The following is a 12,139-nucleotide window of genomic DNA, read 5'->3' as shown; positions in this document are numbered from 1 at the left end:
TATAAACCTGTTTTTATATATAACCCAGTGAATATAAACAGTTCTTGATATTTTTGTCCAAAGAAAGCAAATATATTCTTTGCAGTTTGTTTTTGGTTGGTCACATTTTTCTAATTCTTATACTGTATTTTATTCTTTTTCATTTTCTTGGAAATATCTAAAGCAAACATACGAAAATGTTTATTTGCATATAGATCAGTCTTGTAAATATTTTTAGACACATACTGATATTATTACCAATTTTCAGAAGTGAAGACAAAGAATTAAGGGAGAAAGCACACTTTAGACATTGTTAATTTATCCCCATGAATCCATCTGACAGAAATACTGATTTAGTGCATTTTCTGTAACATGTTACTTGACTAAAATATGGACTCTATGATAGACATCCTTGTGATGTTGAGGTATCAATCATTTCCTATTTTGAAATAGATAAGTAGACAAAATGACAGAGATATATGAGTGTTGGAAAAGGTTTATGATATGATCTTCTCAAGCACCCTTATACATACCTTCAAAGACTGCCCGCTTCATCCTCCTGAATGTTGGTGACAGGAGCATTAGCAGCCTTATGGGGCACTGAAATTTCAATTTTAAAAACAGATTACTACAATAGATATTGCATTTGGCATCAATCCCCTCATTTTATTGGAAATAACATACCAGAGTCAAAGAAACCAAATTAATGGTCCAATCCAGCTATAAAGCCTAATAACCACAAGGACAAGAACAGTAAACTCTCTATTTGTACAGTAGTGGCACTTTTACCTAGGGGAATATTCAACAGTTATCTAATTGAACTTAAAACCCTTTCTATGAAAGGAACTCATGAGCTTTACTTTAAACATAGCCAAATACACATGACTGGAGAGGTCATAGATCCTAGAGAAAACCTTATCACTGCCATATCTCTAGATAAATGAAATTTCTTGCTATATGCTAAATATGGATCCTTGTATTTACAGATAAGTATATCACACACCATTCATCAAAGAAACTTCTTTTTGCAACAGAGAGAGACTATTACAGAGTTCCACAACTGGTCATACACAGAGAGTACATATCTGAAAGACACGCAGTCCTAAGTGACACATCTACAGTGAAACTTGGCCATCTAAGGCTCATGGAACATAGTGGAAGAATGGGTAGAGCGAATACTAATGCATGCTTCAACTCTCAGCAGCAAATCTTCCTTATACAACAGAGTGTGGTGCACATAGTAGGCCTCAACTAGCTAAGTTTTAGAGAATAAGGGGCTGCAGGGTGTGTATCCCTGGATAGGACTCCTGTATTAAACCTTGCCCATCCATTGGCTCAGGGATCATTGTGGAAGAGGCAGCAGAAAGATTTTTAGAGTCAGGTTTGGTGCTTGAACATAAGGAAACAGAGGCTTTTGGGTCTCTGGAAACTTGCTCATATAAACTTACAACAATGGTGATAGCAAGCATAAGACCCAAGCTAACTCAATCAGACAAAACCCAGCATAGAACTGGGGAGATGAGCAGCAGGCCTCAACCTTAGCTAAGAATTATTGGCAACTGATTATTGAGGGATGAGTGAGAGTAGATCTTCTGTAAGGGAATGACTCTAGATAGGCTGACTAGACTCTAGTGGATGAACTGGACATGTGTGGACATGAGGGACATATGTGTATAAATTCATGACTGGAAAAGCCCTAATATATATGACAGAATTCATTATGTCAGGTAGGGGAGTATGGGAAGTGCAGATGGGGATAAGGGTTTCAACTTGATTAAGACAAATTATATTGAATGCACAAAACAAAAGTTCAAATGATTATACATTAAAAAAAGAAACTTGAGGGCTGGAAAAATCGCTCAGCAGTTAAGAACACTGGCTGTTCTTTCAGAAGACCCGAGCTCAAATCTCAACATCCACAAGGAGGCTGATAGCCTTCTGTAATTCCAGTTACAGGGGATCTGACACCCTCTTCTGTCCTCTGTGGGTGCTACACAACATGGATGCATTTACACACATGCAGCTATAACACTGCTACACATAAAATAAAAATAAAAAATTTAAAAAATAGTATTTTGTAATTTCCAGCAATAGATCAGACTTCAGGATTAAACAGCAGAGATTTATATCCAGGATGAAATGATGTGCAATCCTTTGCAGTTTGGAAATGGAATATTCTCAAAAAACTTTTGTGTTAAAGATTTTGGCCGAGCTTATCCCAATTGATTGGTGAGTAGGACTTCAGAAGTGGGGCCCAGCAAAAGCAAGTTAAGCCAGTAGTTGCCCTTGAAAGAGGCTCTGGGGCCAGGCCCTTCCTCTTTGTCTCCTATGCAGTTACAATGAGGTGTCCAGGCCTCCTTCACTGTGTTAATGCAGTGATGTTCTGTGCTACTACAGGCACGAAACAGTAAGACCGAAGGACCATGAACTAAATTTCTGGTATCATGAGCAAAAATGAGCTTTTCCTTTACTAATGTGATCAGCTCAGGGATTTTGTCACAGGGATGGAAAAATGACTAATTTAGGGCCCTAAAATAAATGAATAGCTCACTAATGAGCCATTACATTGGTAAATAACTAACCTCCTTTAAATGCATCATTTTGGTTACATTGAAAATCCAGAGCTCATTATCAAATTGTGAACATGAGTTAATTCTGAAACGCAGCCTTCTCTTAACAGAAGTCATAAAAATGAAGAAAGATTTTCCAATCATAACATCAAGCTGATGTACATATTGTCAATCCTTTTACTATCCTTGCTTAAGCTTATTAACAACTCATGACTGTGATTACAGGGATGTAGCAAATGAAGAGTAAATTTAATCTAGAATCCTTTGTGTATGTCTCATAGAATTTCTACTTAGGATACAGAAAGCCATGGATGCTTAATATCTCATTGGGATCAATCAGTAAACATGACCTACTCAAAGTTTGTCCTTTTGTTCTAGTTTTTCTCATTTTATTGTTTTTTAATAACCACGTACTTAGAAGAAGCATTTCATTACAACAGCATTGACATATTCAATAATAATTTTCTGATCTAAGATGTATCTTTTTCAAAATTGGCTATAAATTTTTAGGTTTACATTTGAATTGTTACAGTTATACAATATTTTATTCAGTATAAACCCTATAAGACATAAAATTAAATGAGGTTTTAACCTTTGTTGTAGTTTTAATTGGGTATTCCTGGCAAAAATATCTATGGGTTTAAAGTATAAATGCTGTGCTTTGATACCTATGGTAAAGTTGTATCATTTCTAATGCTGTATAGACATGGTTTTGTGCGATTTTAGAGTCCCACTTTATAATTAATGTATTAGCTTACGATCTGTGCTTTTAGTCTCAAAGTAAAAAAAAAAAAAAGTAATGATCTCTGTTCTCTTCCCCTTCCCTTGAAAGCAGCCTTCCCCTGGACCCATATTAATTTCCCAACTTTAGTGGGTAATCCAATTTAAACACACATATCCAAAGATTCAAAGCCCATAGAGAGAACATGTGGCATTTCTCTTTCTAGATATGAGTTATCTCACTCAGTAAGATAATGTCCAGCTGCATTGATTAACTTGCAAATGTCATAATTACATTTTTATTAACAGCTGAATAATATTTCATTCTGTTAATGTACACATTTTCAATACCCATTCATCTATAAATGGACATCTAGGCTGTTTCATTTCCTCAGTACTGTGGATAGATTAACAAAAAATGTGGGGAAGAAAATGCCTCTGTTGTAGGATGTAGAGTTCTTTGGGCACATGCCAAAAAGTACTGTAACTGAATTACATAGTAGATTTACTTTTAGACTTTTGAGGAATAACCACACTGATACCCATAGTGGCTTCACCAAATTGTGCTCCATTCCCCATACTGACAACAGTATTTGTTGTCATTCGGATTTTTTGTTTTTTTGCTTGCTTGATTTGAGAAACTCTGACTGGGGTAAAATGTTATAATGGGAAAATAAAGAATAATGGAGCTAGAAGAATTGTATGTGGTGAGGAATTGGAGGGCAGTGTAGAGGAGGACGTATGGGGGGGTCTTTTAAGAAAATCATATGGAAACCTACTATTGTAGAAGATTCTTCAAATATATACATATACAAAAAAGAGTCTAAGTGTGTTACCTTATATAAAATACCAGTCATAGATAACATATGTTATCGAATAAAAACCTTAGTGCCAAGAATGGGTTTTTGCTTTTAGAGCTGTTTTTCAGACCTTCAGACATTATACGCCATTGCCATTTCTATTTGCTACCCTCCAGAATTGAGTATCAGACCCTATTGTTGAAGAAAACACATACTTAAGACATACAACATGGAGAAATCAAGCTGGTACTAAAGTAGACACTTAATCCTTATTGGCTAGGTGTCATAGTGCTGAAAGGTGCTATTTGTGCTGTTGAGCAATAAAATTAATCATCATCTCCACTCACCTGTGAATCCTGTGAGTTGCATTGAAGATCACCTGGGCAAGATATTCCCAATGATACACCAATGGCACAAGTGTTATGGGAGTTACCAACCACATTCTATTGGATTTAATGCCTGCTCCGTAAGACAGAACACATATCTAGCATTCTTTGGTGCCAAGAATCGTGGATAAATAGGTCATAGAACTTAGGGAAATACCTATTATTATTATTCAGCTAAATGGGCATATTATTAAATGGACTCTTAATGACTTATTATGTTCATAGATTAATGTGTTTGTCAGCCCTCATCAGAGAAGCTACATTTGAAGTAGGTAATGATAAATATAGAGACATGAAACTGGCCAATGTACAGAGAATAAGAAACTTCAAAGTGACCAGCTGTAAATGGGGCTACCATATCACATCCCTTCCTCCCAAGGCAAAGGGATCATCACAGGAGGTGGAAAGATTATAAGGGCCAAAGATGGTAGACCATTACAACACACCAGTGCATTCTGGACACAAGGCAGTTGCTTATATGAACTGACAGCACTTGCAACAACATGAAAAAAAAAACAACCTGTGCAACATCAAGCCAGATGAAATCTCACCATGAAATCATGAGGTGGTTGTGAAGTCCCACACCTAGCTGAGGAACTATTGGCAGCTGAATTCTGCTTGAAGAAGGAGGGCCATTTTTCTTCTGGGATGCAGAATACAAGAAGTGATTCATGTTTCATTAGTGGGTCTTAAACCCATGCACACACTGGACCACTAAAAGAATCACTGAGTTTTTCAAAACTAGAGCACATAAATTTGGAGGGAAAAGTGACGGTGTGGATTGAGAAGGAATTTTAGGAGATGGAATGGGTGATTTGACTAAAGCCCATTATCTGCATTAGGAACTTTTCAAACAGTGAAAAGGAGAAAAAATTATACCAAATAAAACAAAATCCATGAAATAACAGAAAGCTCTTATAAAATATTTGAATTGAATTAATGATGATAAAAATATCTCAGTACTTACACATTTACATAAGGAAATTTTTAAATCATATATTTATTGAATTTTTGTGCATTTCATATAAACATCTTAACCAAATTTATACCCCTCTCCCATCTGCACCTCCATGGCTGCCCCCCTGGATTTCATGCATTCTGTCATATATATGAAGGCCTATCATGTCAAGTTTGTGTACCCACTTGTATCTCAGTACATATTAAACCACTGAAGTCAGGAGAACCTATCTAGAGTCACTCCCTTAAAAAAATATCGACTCTCCTTCACCCAGCAATAATCACCTGCCAATAGTTGTTTGAAAATGATTGGGGTCTGCTGCCCATTTCTTCAGTTCAATGTTGAGTTCATGAGTTTTTATGGGTCTTATATATGCTGACATCATTGCTATAAGTTCAGGAGAGCAAGTTCCCAGAGGCCCAGGAGACTTTGTTTCCCTATGATCATACATCAAGCGTGACTCTTAACTTTTTGTACTCTGTCCTCTAAAATGACTACTGATCTCATGGGTGGATGAGGTATAATATATGAATCCTATTTAGGGACATGCTCTCTGCTGTCTCTTCTCTACACTTTGACCAGTTGTGGTCTTCTGTGTGCATTGCCATCTGTTGCAAGAGGAAGCTTTGCTCATGAGAGTTGAGAGATGTATTAATATTTTCTCCATCCCCCTCTTGCACTATGTTCCATTATTCTGGAATAGAGAGGTTCTATACTAGATAAGTCACTTAGGACTCAGTTTCTCTCAGACATTTATTCTCCATTTGTGACCAGTTGTGGATCTCTGTAATACTCTTCATCTGTTGTAAAAAGAAGCTTCTTTGGTGGGTAGTGTATGGTAAATCAGTCTGTAAATATAATGATCCATATTTATCATATAGTAAGAAATTGCATTTGTGAAAGGAAATGACTGACTTGGGGTTTTCTTTAGGATCTATGACCTCTCTAGCCATGTGTATATAGCTATGTATACAGTATATGACCTCCCAATCAGAGGGCTTTAAGTCCAATTAGATAGCTGTTGATTACTCCAAATAAAAGTAGTACTTCTGCACCATTATAGTTTGTTCTGTGGGTCATTGTTGTGGTTACTAGACTTGAAAGCTGGGATTGGAAGATTTATTGGTTTTCTCTCTTAGCAGCTTGCAGAATATCCTCCAGAACCATGAGAGATAGTATTCAGGGTGGAGGCTTCCAGTTCAGTTTCAGCTCCATTGCTCCAAGTCTTGTGCAGAAAGAATGTCTTGCCTTCTGCAATACGGTCTTACCTTCATGTTCTGGAAGTTAATCAATGGCTGTGGCAATTGCTTGTGTTATTTTGGGAGTCTCTTAGAGCACCCTGACTAACAACAGGGAGGTTTCTCCTGTCTGATACTATGTTTCTTATTATATACCCTTCAGGTATGTACATGCACTCCTGTTCAGAAATTGTGTATTTTTCAATCAGATTTTGAGCTAATAAATTTCTTACTGTTTTTCACACCACCTAAGCTATATTTATTTATCATCTCTCCCTCCCTGTCTAACATCCCTCTGCCCTCCCCAGTTAAAGTACTCCTATTTCTCCTTGATAACACCTGTCCCCTTTCATCCCTCCTCCTTTGAACTCCTTCTTCTTCTTTACCCCATGATTCCTTGTATATTCTTCTCTCTTCCCTTCCCAATTGAATACCTCTGTTTCTCCCATTTCCCCCTTGGTATTATCTGTTTCCTATCATCCCTCTTTCTTGGACTCTTTCCTTCCCTTTACCTAAACACTTCCTTTCCATGTTCCTGGCTTCTGCAGCTTACTTCAGAATCAATACTTACATATGTGAAGTTGGTGCTAAGATTCACAAATGGGAGAGAATATATGTTGCTTGTTTTTCAAAGTCTGTGTTAATTCATTTAGGACAATAGCTTCTAATTCCATCAATTTACCTGCAAATTTCATAACTCTGTCTTTTCTGTCTTTCTTTACCACTGAGTAGAATTTCCTTGTGTAAATATACCATATTTTCTTTATCCATTTGTCAGAGGAAATCCAAATTAACAAAATCATAGATTAAAGGGGAAATATCACAATAAACACCAAAAAATCCAGAATATTATAAGGGAATAGTGGAAAAAAACTTATGTCCTATTAAATTTGGAAATCCAAAAGAAATAGATAGATTTCTAAATTTTGAAATCTATGCATTTCTAAATTCTTGGAAATCACCAAAGCTAAATCAAGAAAAAAAACAAAGCTCACACAAACCCATAACAAATAAGGAAATAATACAAATACCTCTCAACTGAAAATGCCCAGGCCAAGACGAATTCACAGCAGAATTCTATCTGACACTTAAAGAAAATCTACAACCAATGCTCCTTAAATTATTCACAAAGAGGGGGACTCCAAACTCCTTATCTGAAGACATCATAACTCTAATATCAACACTAGATAAAGACACAACAACAGAGGAAAACTATTGGCACATCCTTAATGAACACAGATGCAAAAATTTTCAAGAAAATATTCACCATATACAGACACACATAAAAATATTGTACACAATGATTGAGTCCTCCTTATTTAGAGATTCAGGGATGGTTCAATATATGTAAGTCAGTAAATGTAATTAAATCATATAAATGGACATAAAAACAAAAATCACATGGTTATCTCAATATATTTTTGCCTTTGACAAAATCCAACATGCATTTAATGTTAAAAGTTCTAGTGAGAATTTGACTGGATGGAAAATACCTCAACATAATTAAAGCTATATACAACAAATGCAGTCAACATCATTCTAAATGGATGAACACTGGAAGCATTCCCATTAAATGGAGAAATACTGGAGGCATTCCCATTAAATCAGGAGTGAGATAAGGCTGTTGTTCTAGTTTGTTTTCCCATTGGTATGACAAAATACTCTGACTAATACCAACCTGTGGAGGAAAGTGTTTATTTGGTTATACCCCATGGGTCACAGTTCATCAGGGAGCCCAAGGTAGGAACTCATGGCCAGAACCTGAAGGCAGGAGCTGAAGCACAGGCCATGGAGGAATGCTGCTTACTGGTTTGCTCCCATGGCCCATGCTCATCCTGTTTTTATACCATATAGAACAAACTGTCCAGCAGTGGCATCATGCAAAGTGGGCAGGGCCCTCCCAAATCACCCCAAAATCACAAAAGTACCCCACAGATATGACCACAGGCCTGTCCAATGGAAGCAATTTCCCAATAGGAGCTCTGTCTACCCAGATGTGTCAAGATGATAACTAAAACTTTCCATCACAAAGGACTCCTTATCAATTTGACACACATCACTATGAAACCACAACTTTTCCATATTTTTGTCCCTAAGTTATGTTAACAATACCACAACATAAGTGAGTGCAATCTTAAAAGTCCTACAGTCCTTAAAAACATCCAAAGTCCATAGTCTCTTTTCTGTGGGCTCCTGTAAAATCCAAAACAAGTATGGTTTTATTTCAAAAGGGAAGAATTGGGAGCACCTAAGCAAAACTTAACTCCAGCAAAGAAGATCAAGACTGGACATCTGTCACTCATGATCTTCCGGGTTCCAAAGTGTTTTGACCATTCCACTTCTCTGACTCTGCTGTCCACAGCACACACTACACATCTTGCAGGCCCAGGATAACACTGTCCACATCTGCTGCTGCCCTTGGTGGTCATCTCATTGTCCTGGAATCTCAAAAAACCTGGGGTCTCCACTGAAACTGAGGTTGCACCTTCACCAATGGTCTCTTACAGTTTCTCAGGGTTCAAAACCTCAGTTTCTCTCAATGACCCCTTCAGTGCTGGGGTCTTCACTGTAACTGAGTTTGCACTTTCACCAACAGCCTTTCCTGGCCTTCCAGGGTGCCAAACCACAGCTGTTCTCTGTGAACCCTTCATGCTTTCCATACCAGAACCATGCAGGAGACTCTTACACACTATCAAGTCCTGATGTCCTGATTCCAGGTTGAGATGGAGGCTCAGGCCCTCTCTGGACCACAGCTTTTGTGTGCAGGCCCTGAGGAAATACTTCTCAGAAGATTTTTTCCACAGAAATACTGATCTCTTGTTAATTACAGCTGATTTTTCAGCTCCAGCTAACCAGCATCAATTGTTCAAGTGGTTTCACTCCAGTGGTTCTGTTTTTTTCCAAATTACAGCTGATTCTTCAGCCATTGCTGAGCAGAACCCATAGATTTTTAAATTCAAGACATCTCACAAACAGCCCTGATAGTCTCAACTTCCATTTGAAGTTTTGCAAGTCAGGCCCCCATTGTCGACAACTCTTTCAGCATAACTGTTCCAAGTGCCTAAGCAACAAACTCTAAGTATTCTATGGCTTTTGCAGTCCAAATTTCCAAATGTTTCCATAATCCTATGGCACAACAATACCCCACTTCTGGTACCAATTTCTATTCTACTTTATTTTTCCATTTCTGTGACAAAATACTCTGACAAATACCAATTTAGGAAGGAAACAATGTATTTGCTTTACACCCCCCAGATCACAGGTCATCAATGAGTGAGCTTAAGGTAGGAATTCAGGGCAGGAACGTGAAGGCAGGAACTTAATCAAAGGCCACAGAGGATATCTGCTTACTGACTTTCCCCTGTGGTCCATGCTCAGTCTGCTTTCTTATACAATACAGAACAGCCTGCGAGGGGCTGGTGCTGCCTACAGTGGGCTGGGCCCTCCCACATCACTCAAAAATCAAGAAAATACCCTGCAGACATGACCACAAGCCAGTCCAATGGAGGAAATTCCCCAATGGGGCTCCCTCTATCTAGGTCTGTGATGTTGACAACTAAAGCTATGAAGCCCAGCTGTCTACTATTTCCCTTCATTTTCAATATAGTACTATAAAAACCTTGGTAGAGAAGGAAATTAAAGGAGTATAATTGGAAAAGGTCAGATTTTCCCTATTTGCAGATTATATGACATTATATATAATAGATTTCAAAGTTCCACCTGACAACTAGAAGTGATCAACACTTTTTGTAAGGTGTCAGGTTACAAAAATCAATCTACAAATATAAGAGTCTTTTTAAACACCAAAACAAAAGCAATCTGAGAAAACATTCATGAAAATGCTCACATTCACAATAGTCTCAAAAAATATCTAGGAATAAGCCTAACTAAAGACTTTAAATATCTTTACAATAAAAAAATTGTAACTGTTGATGAAAGAGATGGAGGAAAATACCAGGAGATTTAAAGACCTTCCATGCACATGGATTGGTAGAATTAATATTGTGAAAATGACCATCCTACCAAAAATTGATTTATAAATTAATTGCAGTCCCAATCAAAATTTCCATGACATTCTTCATAGAACTAGAGAAAATCACTCTATAATTCATCTGGAATAACAAGAGCTCCCAGAGAGCCAAAGCAATCTTGAGCAAAAAGAGCAATGCTCAAAGGATTATTATACCAGATCTCAAAGAACATTACAGACCTATAGTCATAGAAACAGCATGGTACTGGCCCCAAAACAGACACATAGATCAATGGGTCAGTAGTTTACAGCACTGGCTGGTCTTGCAAAGGACACAGATCAATTCCCCACACCCAAACTGTGGCTAATGACCACTTGTAACTACGGTTTTAGGGGTTGCAACACTCCCTTCTGGCCTCCTCAGTCATTGTGCACATGGGTTCACTTACATACATGCAGGCACATACACATAAAAAAATAGATAAAATGTTTTTTAAAATATTGAAACATATGTGTGTGCTGTTTTAGTCACTTGATTATTGACAAAAGTGCCAAGGACTCACAATGGTGGAAAGACAGCATCTTCAACAAAATGTTGCTGGTAAAACTGGATCTTCACTTGTAGAAGAATGAAATTAGATTCTTGTCCTTCACTTTGCACAAAAGCCAAATACAAATGGATGAAAGATCCGCAATATGAAAGCTAAAACCCTGAAACTGTTAAAAGAAAATGTACGCAGTGCCCTACAAGATATTGGTGTAGAAAATAATTTTCTGAATCCAACTTCTCTGTAAATAAGGTCAACAATCAAGAAATGAGACTTTAAACTAAGAAGATCCTATACATCAAAAGAAACAAAAAAAGTGAAAAAGAAATGCACAGAGAGAAAATCTTCGCCAGCTACACATCTGACAGATTATTATTCAGAATATATAAGAACTCAATAAACAAAGAATCAAGAAAACAAATGACCCAACTAAAATATGGGCTATGGATCTGAACAGAGAGTTCTCAAAATCAGAAATAAACATGACTAACACACACTTTAAAACGTGTTAGTAATTAGGGAAATGCAAATTAAACTCACTTTAATATTTCGTGTTACCCCAGTCAGACTGGCTAAGCTCAAGAGAATAAATGACACCAAATGCGGCTAGGATGTGGAGAAGAGAATGCTCATTCAGTGCTGGTGGGAATGCAAACTCGTGCAATGACTATGGAAATCCTTCTGGAGAACTCTTAAAATGGTAAAAATGAATCTACAATATGATCCAGTTGTACCATTCTTTTGTTTATACACGAAGGACTCACCTTCCTGTGGAGATACTTGTACATTCAATTTTGTTGTTGCTCTTATTACATGACAAAATTTTTAAAAGAAATAGCATTATTAAATGTAATAATTGAATAAATGAATAATTTTTATGAAATATTCCATTTAAAATAATAAACCAGGGGAAAATAAATGCTGAATAAGTAATAAGAATGCAAATAATAGAAAAATTATTAGAGATAAA

General features: G+C 37.0%; 1 protein-coding gene across 1 annotated transcript in view; it reads right to left on the bottom strand.

The window, feature by feature from the left end:
- Nucleotides 1-5,128, bottom strand: part of LOC108491333 — a 151,334-nt gene extending 146,206 nt beyond the window's left edge. The window contains 1 exon segment of the mRNA XM_017800701.1: nucleotides 5,007-5,128. Within this exon segment, the coding sequence (XP_017656190.1) occupies nucleotides 5,007-5,128 (122 nt within the window).
- Between the last annotated feature and the right edge of the window lie 7,011 nt (nucleotides 5,129-12,139).

This window comes from Nannospalax galili, unplaced genomic scaffold, assembly GCF_000622305.1.
Source record: "Nannospalax galili isolate Female #2095 unplaced genomic scaffold, S.galili_v1.0 scaffold359, whole genome shotgun sequence".
NCBI lineage: Eukaryota > Metazoa > Chordata > Mammalia > Rodentia > Spalacidae > Nannospalax > Nannospalax galili.
The sequence above is the reverse complement of the archived record's forward strand: the minus strand, read 5'-3'. Positions and strand labels throughout refer to the sequence as shown.